Below are 22,589 nucleotides of genomic sequence, written 5' to 3' on the forward strand. Positions count from 1 at the left end.
GTCATGTAGATGTGCAGTAAGGTTTTGGAATTTCGATTTTGCCCCGGGGGGTCAAATGGGGGTCGAAAAATGACGTTTTTTGTCCAAAAAGCCCATTGATCATTGACCTTGCCGTCGTTTGAAAGGACTTTATCGGTGGAGTATGCATATCAAATATGAAGTCCCTATCTCCTATGGTTCAAAAGTTATGACAAACAGTGGAAAAAGCTATTTTTAGAATATAGGTCACAGTCAAGGTCACAAAGTCATTGACCATGGTGTCATTTGAAAGAACTTAATCGGTGGAGTATGCATACCAAATATGAAGTCCTTATCTCTGATGGTTCAAAAGTTATGGCAAAAAGTGTAAAAAGCTATTTTTAGCATATAGGTCACAGTCAAAGTCACAAGATCATAGACCTTGATGTCATTTGAAAGGACTCCATTAGTGGAGTATGCATACCAAATATGAAGTCCCTATCTCCTATGGTTCAAAAGTTATGACAAACAGTGGAAAAAGCTATTTTTAGCATATAAGTCTTAGTCAAGGTCATAAGGTCATTGACCTTGAAGTCATTTGAAAGGACTTTATTAGTGGAGTATGCTTACCAAATATGAAGTCTCTATCCCTTATTGTTCAAAAGTTATGGCCAAGGTTAAAGTTGACAAACAGACAAACAGATAAACAGACAAACAGACAAACAGACAGGACAAAAACAATATACGCCCGGGATCTATCGATCCGGGTGCTTAAAAAGTACCCTGCATATTTAAATGTAAATTGGTTGAAATTAGCCCAGTGGTTCTTAAGAAGTTAATGTGAAAAGTTTGCAGATAAACAGATGGACAACAGAAATCAGTACATTTCAGAAAACAGTATGCTTATAAATAGTTAATCAAGGTGCTTTGGGTAGCAAAATAAAGCTAAACTGGTATATCTAATTCATCCGCAGAGCTTAGTATATTTCAATATGCACAACCTTTTCAACTCTTATAATTATTTTTTAAAATTTATATAACCATGTCTCATTCAAGGGAGAACTAGAGATATGACCAGATGTATCTTATCTGTTGAATATAAAATATGTACATGTATTCTGTGTTTTTTTTAGTAATTTGTTTGTTTGTTGTGACAGCAACTGTTATGGCAGCTTTTGGCAAAGGTTGAAGTTTCTCAAATGTAAGTCAAACTCCAAGGTCAAGGTCAAAGGGTCTAAATTGTTGGTATCAAAGGGAAAGTCTTGTCACAAGGAATACAAATGTGAAAAAAGGGAGAAATCCCTAGAACTTCCTCACCTGTTCAAAAGTTATTGCCACGGTTAAAGTTAAATTGGATTCAACTCTAAGGTCTAGGTCAAAAATAATTATACCTGTTGAAAGTTCACAATGATTACACATGTAAGAGCATGAAAGTCCTAGCACCACCTGTTCAAAACTTACGCCAAGTTCAAGGTATTTTTCTTGTAAAATTGGGTCAAACTCCAAGGTCAAGAGATCAAGAGGTCAAAATTGGTGGTACCCATTAAAAGGTTTTGCCAAAAGAAATTTACCTATGAAATATTGAAGCCATGTGTATAGCCCAATCCACTTAAAAAATATGGGCAAGGTTAAAGTTTCCGTGGACAAACAAAAATACATAAACATAGGAAACAAAATATGTATAAATAGTCAAATGAAAAAATTTCTATTATGGAGTCAGAAGATCAATTGTCATTTCAGGTACAGGGAGTCAGTGGCTAGGGAGATCAGACCCCCCCCCCCCCCCTTGGAATTAGCAGTTATTTAAATAAGACTATATATGTACTGTAGAGAATAAAAATGACTTTGGACATCCTCCCCCTTAGAAAACAGGGACTCCACCATCATTGTTTTTATTATTATTTTTTATTTCCATCTCAGGAAATCTTGGGCTGATTTTTTTGACTGAGGTGTGACACCCCCCCCCCCCCTTTCTGAAAAAAAATTCTGGATCTGCGTCTGTTATATACTGAATGTCCGCAACGGGAGATAACTTGACAATGTGAAATTTGTCGACTGTGGCATGCGATGATCTTTGACCATGTTGACCCTTTTTGAACTTCAACCTAACCATTTGCATTTATTTATTTTTATGCAATCTATACTAAATCTTGTACTTACCGAATGTCATAGGTCGTGACAACGAATTCATGAAATATAATCCATATAATCCAATTAAAACACAAATGATTTTAACTGACCACACTGCATCGTCAGCATACATGTGCTAAATAATCTCATTCGACAAACCTTTGCTGATTCCGTTGCCAGTATGAATTGGCCGAGGTGTGCCGAGAGGTGATATCTATAAATATGATAATGGGTGACGCAAACCCAATGTGAATGTAAAAAATAAAACTGTTTAGTACAAGAACAAATTTCAAACTATCATAATAAACTAAACTATGTTTTTTAAAAAAAGTGAGAGTGAGAGAGAGAGATCTAGTGTGTGTGTGTGTGTGTGTGGGGGGGGGGGGAGATAGGCATTGACAAATTAATCGGGTTGTATTTTCAATGGGTTTTTTTCCCGACCAAATACTAAAATCAGTTTGCACATTTTGATAAATTCATCAAAAACGCTTTGTACTAAAATAATATTTTATGTCGTTGAGAAAGTAAATTTAAAAAGTTCCAAATTATGGGAAAATTATTTATTTGAATCTAATTAAGTAATTTACTTCAATCATTAATTAAATTCTGTTATTTCAGACTGGTTATGAATTAAGTATTTTAAAATACATATGTGAGGCTCAGAGTTGATATGGTCATCTGAAAATTTTATGTTCAATTTGACGAATACATGTACGGTGATAATTATAGAATTATTTTGACTTCTTCCTTGGAAAGTCCAATATGAATGAGTGTATATTTAGAGGCAAACACCATAGTGCGGGTATTACTGTCTCATGACAGCATCTAGTTCAAATAGTACAGTCCATACATTATACAATTTTGTATAAAAGATGTATTTTCAAACAAAAAGAAGCTTGCAATATTTTCACCTTTGTACTATTCTCTATTCTTTCTCTATGTTATTCTTGTAAAAAGAGCCATATATTATACATTTATTGCATGATAGTGAGGGAAATATGAAGACTTATTCAGCCAAGAAAATCATATTCCCGAGGGCTTCGCCCGAGGGGAATATGATATTTCTTGGCTGAATAAGTCTTCATATGCATGTTTCCCGAACATTCATGCAATGAATTGTTTATTATACTGAAACAAGCAAAGCCTTTGAAATAATCATTAACTTTCAAATTCGGCACTGCTCTCAAATTCACTTTTATTGTTAACGTACTATAAAACTCTTTGGTCAACACATCGTCATCAGTTTTGTGACGTCAACCAGGCTATTGTGACGTCTTCTACTTTCGGGAGTTTTCGTTCAACAAACAAGAAGTATATTGCGGAAAAATTCACTAGGTGTTCCGAAGAGGTGGAATATGATGAAAAGCGTGCCGACGACGGGAAATATGAAGTTTTACGGCCCGATCACGTGATCACCTAGAACCAATCAGATTACGCGTTGTGTAGAATATTTATAATGAGGTATAATAATATACATTTATTGCATGATAGTGAGGGAAATATGAAGACTTATTCAGCCAAGAAAATCATATTCCCCGAGGGCTTCGCCCGAGGAGAATATGATATTTCTTGGCTGAATAAGTCTTCATGTTTCCCGAGCATTCATGCAATGAATTGTTTATTATACCGAAACAAGTAAAGCCTTTGAAATAAACTTAAACTTACAAATTCGGCACCGCTCTCAAATTCACTTTCATTACTATAAAACCCTTTGGTCAACACATTGTCATCAGTTTTGTGACGTCAACCAGGCTTTTGTGACGTCAACTACTCTCGGGAGTTTTTGTTCAACGAACGAGAAGTATATTGCGGGAAAATTCACTAGGTGTTCCGAAGAGGTGGAATATGATGGAAAGCTTGCCGACGACGGGAAATATGAAGTTTTACGGCCCGATCACGTGATAACCTAGAACCAATCAGATAACGCGCTGTGTAGAATATTTATAATGAGGTATAATAATATACAATTATGGACTCTTTTGGTGTTGAACATGTTGAATATGGTTTGTTATTCACCAGAAAAATATTCATATTGACCGAGGCGGAGCCGAGGTCAATATGGATATTTTTCTGGTGAATAACAAACCATATTCAACACCAAAAGAGTCCATAATTGTTTTATTATATAGTCGGGATTTGAATAGATAAGACATTGAAGGCTGAATGACGACATCATTTTCATTTGGATCTTCCATTGTTGATAATAAAAAAAATCTCCAGATTACTATTTTTAACCTCCGTGTTTCCTTTCCGATTTTCGCTGTGTGTAAGACGTCCAGATGTTAAAAATTAATCCTAAAAAAGGTTTGAATAATTGTTTTCCAGCACAGATACGTAGCTCGCTGCGGCCGTTGCAACCATTGTTTACAACGTTGTTTGATATTTTGATTGTGACGTCACAATGCCGTTGCACGCGCATTGACCCTCTGGTGAATACGGCCTCAAATCCGGTGAATATGTAGTGTTATGAACTGTTTGCGTTTGTATAGATTATATAGGGACTATAAATAGACTATATAATAATATGAACTATTCTTAAACAAATATGTAGGTTATAACACATATGTTTAACTGATAATGTAATATGTCCAGAGTAAAAGAAAATCGAGATAATTTTTCTGTAAAAATGATTTCTATTCCGCATATTTTAAAGTTGAAATAAGCATAAAAAGCATTTACTGTATAACAATAATGGTTTTTTTTTTCAATTTAATCAACTTTATTTTCATTTAATTATTCATTGCTATGAAGGATAGTGCAGCTCTGAAGTTTTCTGCATGTTATTGTTTAATAAAAATTGAGTGCTGTCCTTTACAGATTCTCTTATAAAGATAAAGGAAATTCTTACCGACTTTGTATTTTTTTTGTACATGAAAGACGATTCAATAACTTAAAAAAGTATCAATTTACCTCGATATAAAAGAAGTGTCAGATAATGTTTTTACCTGGAAAATGATACTGTATCATCAGGGTTAATTTATTCAAATAAGAAACTGTACACAAGGCATTTACTTTATATGTCGTACAAATAGGATGGGCTGTTGTATCTTGTTTGTGGAATATAAAAAGAGCAATCGAATGGAAAAGTTAAAACCTCCTATTTATTACAGTTGCTAAACGTGACAAACATTCTCAAAGTATTGTACAAACAATGCTAAACCCATATGTTTTAAGACGTACACCTGTAACATGTGTAATTCTTTCAAGATGCCATTAAACAAACAATATTCAAACTTGACATTTAACTCAGCATTCCAAAAAAAAAAACGACTAAATATTTATACGAAAGGGGAAAGGTAAAAGTCCAGAAAACCATGTTGAAAAGAACGACAAACGAACAGCATCATTCTTTGTGACCACAGTGGTTCAGTAATGAGTTTCATACTACTGCAGGCCATGGAGGCTGATTCTATACACAGAGGTATCCATTCACAGTAGGTGCTGGCACGAAAAAGATCTCTCTACAGTACAGCTAAGAGACCGTACGCGCTGAATAGAGGGGGAATTTTGGAGCCATTCACCAGCAACTGGTGATTTCTTAATAGAAGTGAAAAATTATTGAAGGGACGATTAACAACAAAATTATTTGAATAAACAAGCTTTCCAGTGAGAGACAAACAAAAAGGCAAAATTTCGTTTTGCAATAACCAAGAATCAAAACAAAGCCTTGAAACAAACTAGACCGTGTATTATTATTCAGGCACATGAACTGATTTCAAGAATATACCGTTTGATACATTGAACTTTAAGTTGAACACGATTTGGTGTCCGCCATTTTTTTGGACTCTCGCTATATCAGAAGGACCCTTTATAATGCTGTTCACTTAGTCACTGTTCAGTGAATTAAATTGTCATCGACGTAGACGAACGCATGTTATACGGCTTTCGGTAGCGACAAAAAAAACCTGAATACTTCTTTCAATACAGGGAGAGTAGTATACCAAAGACACTTTCAATAGCTGCACAAGTCAAAGCCATATGTGGCGTAACTGATAAAAAATAAATATGTTTTTGAAAAATACAAAATAAAGTAAAGAAATATAGTTAATGTATATAAATTAAAGCTTTTCATACAATTCTGAACGCGGAGAACACCTCGTTTCATCTAATAATACGATTTTTTCTTCTCTGTAATGTGTTATTTAAATCTTTTGTATTTTCTTCCGAGTCGGAGAAAATTCCGAGAATCCAAATTAAATTGTGATATCTTTATAACGCAATTGACTTAAAGTAATAATACAAATAGTAATTTCTTATAAATTAAGTCTAATAATTTTCACTGTACATACGCCATATATGCCTTTAATGTATAGTATACAAACAAACAAAAATATACATAACTGCAATAAATTGACACAAAGGTACATATGTACATGTAATGCAACACAAACTAACACGAACACGGGTTTCCATTCCACGCCGATACTAGTAACAAAATAAACCAGTCAGGTGTAACGAATGCAATGAGTATACTGTAAATCACTTTATTCGTTTATTTTTGCCTAAGCTAAATTACGCGAGACAGTGTACTTGCAAAAATTACATTCTCACATGAAATTATAATATTCCTTAATATGATATTGAGCAATGCTGGAAACATTTGTTTTGCTTATCAAGAGTCAATGGATTTTTCGCGAAAAAAGGTGTTGCGAAAATATATGTAATGGTTATAAGACGAAAACTGTTCATTATGTCAGATATTAGACGACCCGAGGCGCGTAGCGCCGAGGAGAGTCTAATATCTGACATAATGGTCAGTTTGAGGCTTATAACTCACCCCTACTAATGTTATTGTGATTTAAATTCACGACACGTGGTTCAGGTTGATCTATTTAAAGGTTATAGGATAGAACCGGTTTTATAAATAAAATTGGCAGTAAACAGGATATTGCTATAGCCTGTTTCTTTTGAAAACGTGCCCTGTAATAAATGTTTCACGATCTTCCTGAAAGACTTTCATGATTTCAACAGAAAGGGGTGGCTTATGAGTTTAATAACAATATATTTTATACTTTTCGGCGAAAATAAGAGCTCACTAGTGACCGATTCGCTGGTAAAAATGTATTTAAACATCTACACTGGCAAACCTTTGTTTGCCATATATGGCTATTGTTATAAATGCGCACAGAGGATCGTACCACGAGCAACTGACCAATCGATGGAATGAATAGCAACGTTTTCGCCAAATACTGTACATGTTTACATTTTACTTCGAACACGAGGTTCAAGTCAATCTATGATCACGTCAATGAAATACATGTACTAAATTATGAAAAAAAATATGTTCTTAAGAACAAAATAAAAAGATAAAAAAAATATGTTCTTAAGAACAAAATAAAAAGATAAGAACCTATGAAAAAATGTTACGGGCGTTTTTAATTTATTGTTTACTGGAAAAATGTTTAATAAAATGTAGTTTGTGTCTAGTTCAGAACAGCAGCGCTTCAAGGGTAAGGAAAACAAGCAGCATCTCTTATGCATTTAAATGGACAAAACTTTGAATACGTTCGTGATCACGTGTTTGGCCAGGGAATCCACCTTTCAATATATTGTATTCACCAATAGCACAACAAAGGAATTAATACAGATGCAAGGCGCTTTTGCAGTATGACTTTCAGAAACCTTAACTTCCATCGTTTTTTGAACAAATGCATTGTTTGTCATTATCAGCATGAACATACTTTTAGAAATGCTTTTTTATTTACAATGAGATTTCCCTTTTTTTTTTCAAGCGTAAAATTCCTGTAGTATTCGTAGTAACCCATAATGCAATACTCATTCAGCTGATTGGTCAGTTAAAATCAAGCTGGTGCCTTATTTGCTAATCTGACGCCAAAAGATATAGTCCCGGATCCCTGCAAAAATATTTTTCCAAAAAGAAATCTTAATTTATGACTGCAGAAAATTGTATTATAAAGAATACTTAAATACTTATTTAAGTTTGAATGAATCTAAGAGAGATCGATTGATTGAAGTACATTTCTACAGAAATTTTCAGCTGAGTCTTGGGTGGTAAAAACTGAAATGCAACATAACTTTTCTGTTTACCATGTCTCCACGTGCTAGTCACTTCCTAGCCACATTTCCGTGAATAATTTACCCTATGTCGCTGAAGTCTCGTTAACTCTCGCCAGAACCACTGCCAGAGCTACTCTGAACTCATCGGGTCTTATAATTTGCAGAACACCGAAAAATAAAATGTTCCGAACACATTAGTAGGGGTGTAACTTACTTAAAACATTTCACCATTGTCGAAAACTTCCATTGTTAACTTATTGGACAGCTACAGGTAAGGCCTCGTTCTGCTTGGATGACTACCTGGCACTGTTCATCAAGTTAGGCAAAAAAAAACCCAATTTTGGTTTTTCTTCTGATTTTATTAATAGTAGAATCATCGAGAGGTGTTTTATATCGATAAATATGAACATTAACTTTGTTTAGTCTTATTTGTCCGCATTGCGACATTTTTTATCTATACTACGCATGCGTAAAACTCAGTTCTACTAAATTCTTGATTTATTAATTTTACAACGCAACGACCACGGATGACGACGTGCGTTTTGATTTTGAAAAAATACTTTCAGAATCGGGTGTTTTTACCATGCCATTTATCGATTACACCAAGATGCCTCAGTTCAAGTTTTAACTATGAAATCCGGATACATATTCTAATGTTTCGGAGTTCCCCGTTAACAGGTAATTTTTGTAAAGCAATAGGATTTGAAGGATTTTACTCCTACAACTGCTTAAGCATTTTCTTTGAAATTGGGATATTACTTCTGATGTATTATTTTTTAAATGCAACACTTTCTCTTTTGTGTGCAGGTTTCGAACTCGGAAGGATTTTACCCCAGCCACTCCTTAAAACAACGACAGACACTCGCTCAAACGACGCAGGACTAAGTGGACAAATGGTAATAAATCACTGAACGAAATTACAGATTCTGTTGGATTTTCGTGAGCGAAATTTTGTGCTAAATGCGGAAAAATGGATATTTCAATTTTCAAAAAGCCCAAGGTTGTGTGTAAGAAAATGCATTCTTCTCATTCTTTGTGTCCATTGGATTCTATATTATGTTCCGTGAATCAAGCATTAGGAAATGAATCTATTATATAGCAATAAACGGTGAATTCAGGAATCTTATGATCGGAGCCACGGATGCGTATACAATGATAAATCTGAGACATTCAACAGGTTGGGTACACCCCCCCCCCCCCCCCCCCCCCCCCGTTTGGTGGTCAATCGCCCATATCGGCGTCTTTTTTACCTACCAAATGGTGGTCTTTTTTATTCAAATCCAAATTTTATTAAAATAAAGCAAAAGCGCATTTACTTAGGCATTGGAGAATTTTAATTAACATATTCCTCGTACATTTAATGCAATTAAGTCAATTTTCCATGTGGAATTTCTTTGGAACTTCGTGAAAACAAAACCCACAGATGTGCGTGACGGCCGAACTATTTGCTCAAACAATACGAAAAAGTATTTTATTGTGTATAGTTTGGTAAAAAATATATTTAAACAAGAGGTGTTAGTCTAGAGATGTAACTTTTCAAATGATCTTTCAATCTGCGTCAGTATAAATCTCTATAAAATCCCATTAAACACGAGCTCCTCGTATTGTATTCGTATGGTGTGCACTTATTACTATAATATTCATTTTTTCTACATTTGAATGTAACATTTATTTTTTATTTTCTTTTTGGATGAAGTTACGATTTCTGTGCTACCCTTTGTGGTTTCATATGCATATCTATGATGTATCTACTATATTTATTTAAAAAAATTTGAATAAAAAATTTACAAAGTGACATTTGCAATTATTCTTATTTCTATTCCAAGATTAGAGTTTTTGAGCGATTATTTTATCATAAATTCACGGAATGTTTTTGTAACAAATAAAGCCATAACATACGAAAAAACGTTGTAAAAGAGAATTCTTACCTTTCGTCGTATTTTACTTTTTGAAAATTTACACTAATGGGCCTCCGTAGTGAAATCAGTCTTTTGACCCAAGTTCGGAAAAGATCGTCATTTTTAATTGGTTAAGATAATTGATCGGTTACCCGGATGACAGAAATATGTAGTGATGAACACGATTGATAGGCTCAACTACGCGCGAGATGGAGGGAATTTTTCTTTTTAAGTTAAAACACAGAAAAGTTACTCTTGTTTACATAGGTGACGATTTTGTCAATTATTTGAACGACACTGCGATAAAAAGTCCGCGTTGAAATTCTGATTTTTTCCGTTCATAGTTTTGACAAATATCTATATTTTATTCCCCGTGAGTTGCAATTATGCGCCATTTCATGTTATTCCAGAGAACTGAACAAAACGATTTTTCTCTCCCATTTGGTAGGCAATAAAGACGCCGATATGGGCGATTGACCACCAAACGGGGGTTTAATGACCATTTGGGGGTGTGTGCCCAACCTGTTCAATTCACTGGATTTTTTGTGCTATTTTCTATAGGAAAAATAGATATTTCAATAAACAAAAAGCCCAAGGTTGTGCATGTGTAAGAAAATGCATCTTCTCATTCTTTGTGTCCATTGGATTCTATATTATGTACCGTGAATCAAGCATTAGGAAATGAATCTATTATATAGCAATAAACGGTGAATTCAGGAATCTTATAATCGGAGCCACGGATGCGTCTACAATGATGAATCTGAGACATTCAATTCACTGCATTTTTTGTGCCATTTTCAATAGGGTTTTTTGTGAAATATTAACATTTAACGCTACTGATTTCCTACATTGTTCATATTAAATTGTTTGATTTGTAATTGCCTTTTAAGTACTGTTTACTTATTTGCCTCGCTCTTTGTTCTCCTTTGAACGTTACCTGTACCTGTCCAATAAGCTGAAACTTATTGGACACCTACAGGTAACTTATTGGACGGGGTGCAGGACAATAACAAATTTATTGAACCAGGTTTAACAAAAGATGACGTCACAGAAATGTTTTAAACATGTATAGTAATAAACCATGTACTGTATGCCAGTGCCGATAATCGAAAATGACCTATGCCTACGAGTCGAGTCTTAAATATGGAATATTTCAATAATCCAATTTTATTTATCCAGGCAACAGACAGAAAAAGCTTATACATGTATACAATTTCTTGGGATTATGCCCTCTTTGTTTAATAATTAAGAAACTAGTATATGCATCTCAATCGTTAATACAAGTTGAATTAATTTACAGATATAAAATCGAATTGCATTTATTTGGACTGAAAACCTTACACTTGGACATAGAATGTCCAATATCAATTTTATTTATTGATTTCCTGTTCATGTGTTTTGATTGGACAAGAACAAAATCAAGATAAATTTTACACAACGATAATACCTCTCGGTCAGAACTACTTCCATTACCTGGCTTTTATAAAAATTAAAAAATGAAACAAATCGTTACTTCAAGTCTGAAAACGATCTCTGAAACTTAAAATGACTGTCAGATCACGAGTGTGAATTTGAAAATCATCGTCGTCCCTTATTATGCTAATTCTAAGCAAATCAGCTCAAGCAAATCTCGGTAGCGCTTACAGGGAAAAGATTCGTACCTTTTACTCTGTCTTATTACATGTACCATCCTATTCATATTTCGACATCCATTATTCTGTTCTGTCTTTGGACAAACCAGAGCAATCACGGATGCCGTCATCCTGCAATATTATACTCAGTCTGTCTTATGTGAAGGCTTGACCATAAATAATCTGACTCCGCATTTGTCACCTAACCCCCACCCCCTCCACAACAAAAGTACGTTGTCATCTGAATCCTATGTCGTTAATGCTTGGGTGTAATTTAAAAACTCAAAATTAAATCTACAATTTTGATTGAATGCTTTCTTAGACGCGTGAGTCGAAATGCACACATTTCATTGTATAAAATTATATTTTTTCCAAGAAATGAGTTTCAGTTCAAATTGCCTTTTCGATTGCAGAACATTGGACAATCATACTCCCTTCAGGATTTTTAGACTAATAAAAGTCCTTTAGCAAGGTACCACCTGTTCACCCCTTGTTAACGGAGCCCCTTGTTTCTTAGCAAGGAAAATGTGTGTGTAAAAAGACATTAATTACGAGAATATATCGACTCACTTTCTGTATAGGGATAACTTAATTCATTTACATTTCCAATTGGAAATACTGGGTTGGATTCCTTTATTTAAAATGAACTATCCCTTATTCATGTTATTACACTATATAATTACTTAATATCCATGTCTAACGTTCATTGTATACATAGGTCATTATCATGCAAAGATGTCAATGTTTTCCAAAACCGTTGTTATGCCAGCATGACACAAACTGAATATTAAATTTTTTTATTTGGAATTTTTTATCTGCATAAACATCATTCTATAAAATACAATTCATCAATTATTTTCATGATACATGTGTACACGGGGTATGTGAATTGTCAAAATTTATTTTCAAAAGTTCTCTCAAATTTTCAAAATAGTATTCACATTGTGTCAATTACCAAAAGATCTACATCTGAATTTGAAATAATAAATAGAAAATGCAATTAAGTGTACAATTTTTGCGTATATTTCCGTTATTTTCTTTTTAAAAGTTCTTAATTATACCTTCCAATTTCATTTTTTTTAAATCCAACATTAGTTCTAATCTCTAGTTTAAAAGAAAGATATAAAATAAATGCACATGTAGTTTGAAAAATATTCTGTATCATTGAGGTAAAAATTTTATCCTCGAAATTCGTCAACAATTATATTATAAATGTGAATTTGTTCTCCAACTTAGGCTTATTCTGACAAGGATACATATCTTCACAGTGTCACGTTGCTTTTGTTTATATTGTCGTTGCCTTTCTTTTAAGTCCTGATTTCGGTAATACTGTTTTAAAAAAGTTATTTAAATTAGCCAAAATCAAATGTTCATCAGTTGACAGAAAAGTCAGGAAAACAGACCGATAAAGAATTATCGTTCATTATGTGTTAGTCATTGAGGTTATTCTTTCACTGATGTCTCGTGCATAAGATCAACAATATCTTCACGATTTAAATCACGAGCAATGTCTATAACTGTTTTTCCATTTTCGTCTCGCAAATTAATATCAGCACCGTGTTCTATTAGCATTTTTACTACGGCTTCATGTCCTTCTTTACATGCTCTGACGATAGGACTGCATCCATATTTATCATATGCATATATATCTACACCGTTCTCCAGTAAAATTTTAACCATGCTGTTATTTTCATTCCAACATGCTACATATAGTGGACTAAACTTTCCAAATTGACATAAATTGACGTCTGCACCATTTTTTAATAGAAGCTTAACCGTGTTGTCATGTCCTTCACCACAAGCGAGGTAAAGAGGACTTCTTCCCTCTTTATCACATAAATTCACATCGGCTCCTTTGTCGAGAAGAAGTTTTATGATATTGTTTCTTCCATCATGGGAAGCTCTTCCAATCGGACTCAGACATTGGTTGTCACATAAATCGGCGTCTGCTTTGTTGTTTAGTAAGATCTTTACTTTATTTTCAAATCCCTTTTCGCAAGAAATAAACAAAGGACTCGTTCCATTATTGCGACATAAATTTATATTCGCATCATTTTGCACCAATAATTTCACAGTACTGTCATTACCAAAGAAACAGGCTCTCCAGAGTGGACTTTCTCCATTGGAATTACATGCATTGATATCTGCTCCACTGTCCAGTAAACACTTAACTATATTAGTGTGTTTACACTCACAAACTGCATTAAAAACAGTGAAACCTTTATCGTTTGATAGATTAACATTGGCTCCATTAGTCAACAACAATTTAACTGTGCCTTCATGTCCATTACTACAAGCATACCAGAGTGGACTGTTACCCTTTGTATCACGTGTATTTATGTTAATGCCTTTGTTCAGTAGAAATTGTACCATTATGTCATATCCAGATTTACAAGCTGAGTGTAGAAGACTTTCTCCAGATTTAGAACATGCATTGATGTCAGCTCCATTGGAGATTAAAAGTTCAATAGTGTTTTGAGGTACTCTATCAAACATACAGAAGTGCAAAGGTAAATATCCATCTTTCTTACATAAATTGACTTTTGTTCCATACTTTATTAAACATTCAATAGTCTGATTACGCCCCATGCCCACTTGCCGATTAATTTCAAAACAGTGCGCGTCATCAGTGGCTGCCATAATCAAAGGATTAGATTGGTTTGCTGTGAGTGTGTTTGGATCAGCTCCTAACTGAAGCAGTCTCTCAACAATTTTTACATTGTGAAAAGCGGATGCTATGTGTATGGGGTAATAGTTTTTTCCCCATATTTTATCAATCCGCAATTTTACAACTTTTTTTTCTATTAAGTTGAAAAGTTCTAAACTACCATTAGCACACACGAAAGGGAGTAAAAAATGATCTTTTAAAATTTTACTCTCAGTGTTATTCAAACAAAAAGAAGATATTTCATCATGACAATATGTAATGAGAAGGCCGATTGGTGTTATTTTTTCTTCTAACGAAATAAAGCGGATCCTAGACAAACGACTTTCACGCATTGCCTCCTCGCTGTAAATGTATTTTTCAATTGATATGGTTTTTTCAGTGTAGAACATTGATAGATTGTCTAGACTTTTCATCTTCTCAATGAATTTTTCTATTACAGTTCCACTTCTTAAACACGGATTAAGAACAACATCAAAAATTCCATCAGATTTGATATCATTGAAGAATCTTTCTATAAGATCTCCTAAATACATAGGATCCAGATAAATAGTAAGTGGATCAGGTGTTTCAGTTTTATCTTGAATTTTCATTCTTTTTCGAATGAAATCACTACTTGCATATTTTATTGTCTCTTCTGGGAAATCTGTTCCAAATATCGATGTAGTAATTTCCATGACAAAGTCGTGAATGAAGGAAAATGAGCTACCAATGCACTTTACAAAGGAACCTTCCAGCAACGTAAGATTTTTTTTAATACTTGTAATTTGTAAAGAAGAAGGCAAATTACAAGCTTCGATTATTTCATAGAATCTTTTCCGGAATTCGTCTGATTTTTTTATTTGCTTAACATCAATGCTATTGAACATTGAGAGAAGAATGAGTGCACAATATTTTTCCGTGCTTCTTTCTTTGTATGTTTCAATTTCTTTCTTAACTAATTCAGTAGGACATTTAAAAAGACTAAGTACATCTCCCATGTAATGCTGATTAACAGCAAGGAGTTTACAGAGCAAAGGAAAATATGCATCCGTCTTAATTATTTCATCAATATCATTTTTAGAAAGATCTCCCTCTTTCACATACTGTTTGATTATTAGCATCTTCTCTTCATCTGTTAAAACATTGCTCCCACTGTCAATCTCTACGATATTGGATTGTTCTCTGAATAGCCCTTGCAAAGCATTTTCTTTTATCACACACCGTCTACAAGATATCAACATTTTTGATTTTTCCAAACAAATTTCTATGGTGTTTTCAAAAGATTCCCATGAATGTTTAGATATTTCATCCAATTTCTCTTTTCCAATGGGGTCATTCATAATAAAAAGTCTCCGAGTAAAGAACCTTGAACACATTTCTTTAATTTCTCTGACTTCATCAATGGGAACGATATCCCAGCCCTGTCTCTGATACTTTAAAGCAATATGTTGAATCGTGGCAGTCTTTCCTGACCCGGAATTGCCTACGACAATGACAAAATTTTGATTTTGGAGTTTTTCTTCAACTGCTTTCGTTGCCAAAGTGGGAACAAATGTTTTATTTTCCATTTTCCAGTTGGCAATAATTGCTTCATTTAAAGACACCGGTCCTTTCAAAAAAGGGAAAAATATATCTAGTTAAAACATACTAAATACTTGTAAATTATTTCATTTTCCTTATACTTGCAAGTTACTTTGAAAGAGCGAGAATTCCATCACTCCACGGAAACATCAGCATTAAGCAGAAAATTATGAATAGACAACTCAATTCAACTTAAAGGTCATTGAGAACGGAAGAACAATTACATGTAAGAGACATTTATTTGGACATAGTTTTATTACATGATTGTTTTCCGATACATTTTAGCGTGTGTTTACACATCAACGTAAAAAAACCTAATGCAAATTCTCCAAAATTATTTCAGCAGTTCTTTGTTCATAAATGACCCACTTATTTAAAAGGTATTTAAAAGGTCACATTCTATCACACGTGACACTTAGTCTACTAGCATAATTCGTAATATAACATTATTGTTTAAGTTGTAAAAATTAAATTGTCAGTTTTTATTCTTTTGTCTTTTGATTTCCCTCTCTGCAAGTGGGGGTTGGGTGGGGTGTTAATTTCACTCTGTCTGTCTGTTCATTCGTCTGTCTGTCCGACCGTTCGCCGTCTGTCTGTCTATTTGTCTGTAGTTCTGTCAGTCTGTAACACTTTCGTTTCTCCGCGACATCACGAGAAGCATTGAATCATTTGCAATGAAATTTTACAGTCCTTATGACCTGAGAAGGATTCTTATGATGTTGTGGTTAAAAGGCAGAGTCGTATATATAGAATATCACACTGCTGTTTTGATCTGGTATCAGCTCGAGCGGTTGGTATCGGGCCGAGACCACCCCAGGGCTGATACCAGGGACGAGATCAAAACGGCAGTGTGATGTTGTTTATATCATAAATCTAATACCAAAGAAAATAACAAATATTTTGATATTTTTTTATTATCACGTTTATAATTTTGTCATAACAAAATATTAGAGTTATCTTTCTTTATTTCGATGTTCTTGGAGATGTTCATCATGATGTTGCTTTACGGTGAATAATCAAATAGATATAGATTTGCCTGGTTTGGTCATTAAAAAGAATAGTCCTGGTGTTTTGAAACATTTCATTTCGAAGCACATTAGATAACAAAGATTTAAAAGGTCCCAAACTTAAAAATATTCTACTTTCACTTTGCATCGAACCGGGATAACAACTTCGTCAACGAATCGTTGCACTGATGTAAACCTGATATTTATAGTAAATATTTGTTTTGTTTACAATATATATTTAATTACAAATGGCACATTAAATGAAAACTTGGTATTGCCTTACTGTCAAAGCAAATAAACGTCCATTGTTTCAAAACATGACTTGTTGCTGTCCTAGAAGAGTTACCTCTCTTACGTCACAAATGCTATTATTTGGCGCACTTTTTAAAAACAATTTTCTCAAAATTCTAATATTTATAAAAAAATATTTTTTTTAAGATTCTGATTAAATATTTCAATGTTTAATGTTTCTTTTTAATAGTTACAGCCCTACTTCCAAGGGACTGTCTCGCCTAGTCAAAAACGCCTGTATCAGGGCTGATACACTACTAGGTATATGATATATTTATATATGCTGTGTACTGTGAAATCACTAATTTTCGTGGGTGTTTAATTTTCGTTGTTTTTGTGGTATGAAGGGACCCACGAATTTATGTCCACCACGATGTGTAAATTTTCATATGCGCAACTTCTAAAAATTTCTTCATCCACGAAATAAAATCCCTATGAACCAACATTTTTTTCTTCAAACCACGAAAATTTGACCCCACGAAGATATGTGATTTTACAGTATGCAAAACTCTCATTTCCCGGCGAGCGATGCCTCAAAAAGCTTTTGAGTCTTTTTTTTCCCCCCCCCCCCCCCCTAAGGTCAGCACATTTTTTAAGCACATTTTGTCTTCTTCTTTTTATTTAACAGGGAGACACATATATGATTAAATATAGCATGTCATTATTCTGCTATCATAATTTGCAAATGCACATGTAGTTTGAAAAATATTCTGTATCATTGAGGTAAAAATTTTATCCTCGAAATTCGTCAACAATTATATTATAAATGTGAATTTGTTCTCCAACTTAGGCTTATTCTGACAAGGATACATATCTTCACAGTGTCACGTTGCTTTTGTTTATATTGTCGTTGCCTTTCTTTTAAGTCCTGATTTCGGTAATACTGTTTTAAAAAAGTTATTTAAATTAGCCAAAATCAAATGTTCATCAGTTGACAGAAAAGTCAGGAAAACAGACCGATAAAGAATTATCGTTCATTATGTGTTAGTCATTGAGGTTATTCTTTCACTGATGTCTCGTGCATAAGATCAACAATATCTTCACGATTTAAATCACGAGCAATGTCTATAACTGTTTTTCCATTTTCGTCTCGCAAATTAATATCAGCACCGTGTTCTATTAGCATTTTTACTACGGCTTCATGTCCTTCTTTACATGCTCTGACGATAGGACTGCATCCATATTTATCATATGCATATATATCTACACCGTTCTCCAGTAAAATTTTAACCATGCTGTTATTTTCATTCCAACATGCTACATATAGTGGACTAAACTTTCCAAATTGACATAAATTGACGTCTGCACCATTTTTTAATAGAAGCTTAACCGTGTTGTCATGTCCTTCACCACAAGCGAGGTAAAGAGGACTTCTTCCCTCTTTATCACATAAATTCACATCGGCTCCTTTGTCGAGAAGAAGTTTTATGATATTGTTTCTTCCATCATGGGAAGCTCTTCCAATCGGACTCAGACATTGGTTGTCACATAAATCGGCGTCTGCTTTGTTGTTTAGTAAGATCTTTACTTTATTTTCAAATCCCTTTTCGCAAGAAATAAACAAAGGACTCGTTCCATTATTGCGACATAAATTTATATTCGCATCATTTTGCACCAATAATTTCACAGTACTGTCATTACCAAAGAAACAGGCTCTCCAGAGTGGACTTTCTCCATTGGAATTACATGCATTGATATCTGCTCCACTGTCCAGTAAACACTTAACTATATTAGTGTGTTTACACTCACAAACTGCATTAAAAACAGTGAAACCTTTATCGTTTGATAGATTAACATTGGCTCCATTAGTCAACAACAATTTAACTGTGCCTTCATGTCCATTACTACAAGCATACCAGAGTGGACTGTTACCCTTTGTATCACGTGTATTTATGTTAATGCCTTTGTTCAGTAGAAATTGTACCATTATGTCATATCCAGATTTACAAGCTGAGTGTAGAAGACTTTCTCCAGATTTAGAACATGCATTGATGTCAGCTCCATTGGAGATTAAAAGTTCAATAGTGTTTTGAGGTACTCTATCAAACATACAGAAGTGCAAAGGTAAATATCCATCTTTCTTACATAAATTGACTTTTGTTCCATACTTTATTAAACATTCAATAGTCTGATTACGCCCCATGCCCACTTGCCGATTAATTTCAAAACAGTGCGCGTCATCAGTGGCTGCCATAATCAAAGGATTAGATTGGTTTGCTGTGAGTGTGTTTGGATCAGCTCCTAACTGAAGCAGTCTCTCAACAATGTTTACATTGTGAAAAGCGGATGCTATGTGTATGGGGTAATAGTTTTTTCCCCATATTTTATCAATCCGCAATTTTACAACTTTTTTTTCTATTAAGTTGAAAAGTTCTAAACTACCATTAGCACACACGAAAGGGAGTAAAAAATGATCTTTTAAAATTTTACTCTCAGTGTTATTCAAACAAAAAGAAGATATTTCATCATGACAATATGTAATGAGAAGGCCGATTGGTGTTATTTTTTCTTCTAACGAAATAAAGCGGATCCTAGACAAACGACTTTCACGCATTGCCTCCTCGCTGTAAATGTATTTTTCAATTGATATGGTTTTTTCAGTGTAGAACATTGATAGATTGTCTAGACTTTTCATCTTCTCAATGAATTTTTCTATTACAGTTCCACTTCTTAAACACGGATTAAGAACAACATCAAAAATTCCATCAGATTTGATATCATTGAAGAATCTTTCTATAAGATCTCCTAAATACATAGGATCCAGATAAATAGTAAGTGGATCAGGTGTTTCAGTTTTATCTTGAATTTTCATTCTTTTTCGAATGAAATCACTACTTGCATATTTTATTGTCTCTTCTGGGAAATCTGTTCCAAATATCGATGTAGTAATTTCCATGACAAAGTCGTGAATGAAGGAAAATGAGCTACCAATGCACTTTACAAAGGAACCTTCCAGCAACGTAAGATTTTTTTTAATACTTGTAATTTGTAAAGAAGAAGGCAAATTACAAGCTTCGATTATTTCATAGAATCTTTTCCGGAATTCGTCTGATTTTTTTATTTGCTTAACATCAATGCTATTGAACATTGAGAGAAGAATGAGTGCACAATATTTTTCCGTGCTTCTTTCTTTGTATGTTTCAATTTCTTTCTTAACTAATTCAGTAGGACATTTGAAAAGACTAAGTACATCTCCCATGTAATGCTGATTAACAGCAAGGAGTTTACAGAGCAAAGGAAAATATGCATCCGTCTTAATTATTTCATCAATATCATTTTTAGAAAGATCTCCCTCTTTCACATACTGTTTGATTATTAGCATCTTCTCTTCATCTGTTAAGACATTGCTCCCACTGTCAATCTCTACGATATTGGATTGTTCTCTGAATAGCCCTTGCAAAGCATTTTCTTTTATCACACACCGTCTACAAGATATCAACATTTTTGATTTTTCCAAACAAATTTCTATGGTGTTTTCAAAAGATTCCCATGAATGTTTAGATATTTCATCCAATTTCTCTTTTCCAATGGGGTCATTCATAATAAAAAGTCTCCGAGTAAAGAACCTTGAACACATTTCTTTAATTTCTCTGACTTCATCAATGGGAACGATATCCCAGCCCTGTCTCTGATACTTTAAAGCAATATGTTGAATCGTGGCAGTCTTTCCTGACCCGGAATTGCCTACGACAATGACAAAATTTTGATTTTGGAGTTTTTCTTCAACTGCTTTCGTTGCCAAAGTGGGAACAAATGTTTTATTTTCCATTTTCCAGTTGGCAATAATTGCTTCATTTAAGACACCGGTCCTTTCAAAAAAGGGAAAAATATATCTAGTTAAAACATATTAAATACTTGTAAATTATTTCATTTTCCTTATACTTGCAAGTTACTTTGAAAGAGCGAGAATTCCATCACTCCACGGAAACATCAGCATTAAGCAGAAAATTATGAATAGACAACTCAATTCAACTTAAAGGTCATTGAGAACGGAAGAACAATTACATGTAAGAGACATTTATTTGGACATAGTTTTATTACATGATTGTTTTCCGATACATTTTAGCGTGTGTTTACACATCAACGTAAAAAACCTAATGCAAATTCTCCAAAATTATTTCAGCAGTTCTTTGTTCATAAATGACCCACTTATTTAAAAGGTATTTAAAAGGTCACATTCTATCACACGTGACACTTAGTCTACTAGCATAATTCGTAATATAACATTATTGTTTAAGTTGTAAAAATTAAATTGTCAGTTTTTATTCTTTTGTCTTTTGATTTCCCTCTCTGCAAGTGGGGGTTGGGTGGGGTGTTAATTTCACTCTGTCTGTCTGTTCATTCGTCTGTCTGTCCGACCGTCCGCCGTCTGTCTGTCTATTTGTCTGTAGTTCTGTCAGTCTGTAACACTTTCGTTTCTCCGCGACATCACGAGAAGCATTGAATCATTTGCAATGAAATTTTACAGTCCTTATGACCTGAGAAGGATTCTTATGATGTTGTGGTTAAAAGGCAGAGTCGTATATATAGAATATCACACTGCTGTTTTGATCTGGTATCAGCTCGAGCGGTTGGTATCGGGCCGAGACCACCCCAGGGCTGATACCAGGGACGAGATCAAAACGGCAGTGTGATGTTGTTTATATCATAAATCTAATACCAAAGAAAATAACAAATATTTTGATATTTTTTTATTATCACGTTTATAATTTTGTCATAACAAAATATTAGAGTTATCTTTCTTTATTTCGATGTTCTTGGAGATGTTCATCATGATGTTGCTTTACGGTGAATAATCAAATAGATATAGATTTGCCTGGTTTGGTCATTAAAAAGAATAGTCCTGGTGTTTTGAAACATTTCATTTCGAAGCACATTAGATAACAAAGATTTAAAAGGTCCCAAACTTAAAAATATTCTACTTTCACTTTGCATCGAACCGGGATAACAACTTCGTCAACGAATCGTTGCACTGATGTAAACCTGATATTTATAGTAAATATTTGTTTTGTTTACAATATATATTTAATTACAAATGGCACATTAAATGAAAACTTGGTATTGCCTTACTGTCAAAGCAAATAAACGTCCATTGTTTCAAAACATGACTTGTTGCTGTCCTAGAAGAGTTACCTCTCTTACGTCACAAATGCTATTATTTGGCGCACTTTTTAAAAACAATTTTCTCAAAATTCTAATATTTATAAAAAAATATTTTTTTTAAGATTCTGATTAAATATTTCAATGTTTAATGTTTCTTTTTAATAGTTACAGCCCTACTTCCAAGGGACTGTCTCGCCTAGTCAAAAACGCCTGTATCAGGGCTGATACACTACTAGGTATATGATATATTTATATATGCTGTGTACTGTGAAATCACTAATTTTCGTGGGTGTTTAATTTTCGTTGTTTTTGTGGTATGAAGGGA

General features: G+C 33.8%; 2 protein-coding genes across 2 annotated transcripts; both read right to left on the reverse strand.

Annotated features, from left to right (window-relative positions):
• Positions 1–13,078: 13,078 nt before the first annotated feature.
• LOC134249978 (putative ankyrin repeat protein RF_0381) lies at positions 13,079–15,850 on the reverse strand. The gene has a single exon (XM_062732319.1). It carries the CDS (start codon positions 15,848–15,850, stop codon positions 13,079–13,081), a length of 2,772 nt encoding a protein of 923 aa, XP_062588303.1.
• A 2,308-nt stretch (positions 15,851–18,158) lies between these two features.
• LOC134249979 (putative ankyrin repeat protein RF_0381) lies at positions 18,159–20,930 on the reverse strand. Its single transcript, XM_062732320.1, has one exon. It carries the CDS (start codon positions 20,928–20,930, stop codon positions 18,159–18,161), a length of 2,772 nt encoding a protein of 923 aa, XP_062588304.1.
• Positions 20,931–22,589: the final 1,659 nt, after the last annotated feature.

Source organism: Saccostrea cucullata, unplaced genomic scaffold (assembly GCF_032062105.1).
Source record: "Saccostrea cucullata isolate Sc308-1 unplaced genomic scaffold, CSIRO_AGI_Scuc_v1 ctg3138, whole genome shotgun sequence".
Classification (NCBI taxonomy): Eukaryota; Metazoa; Mollusca; class Bivalvia; order Ostreida; family Ostreidae; genus Saccostrea; species Saccostrea cuccullata.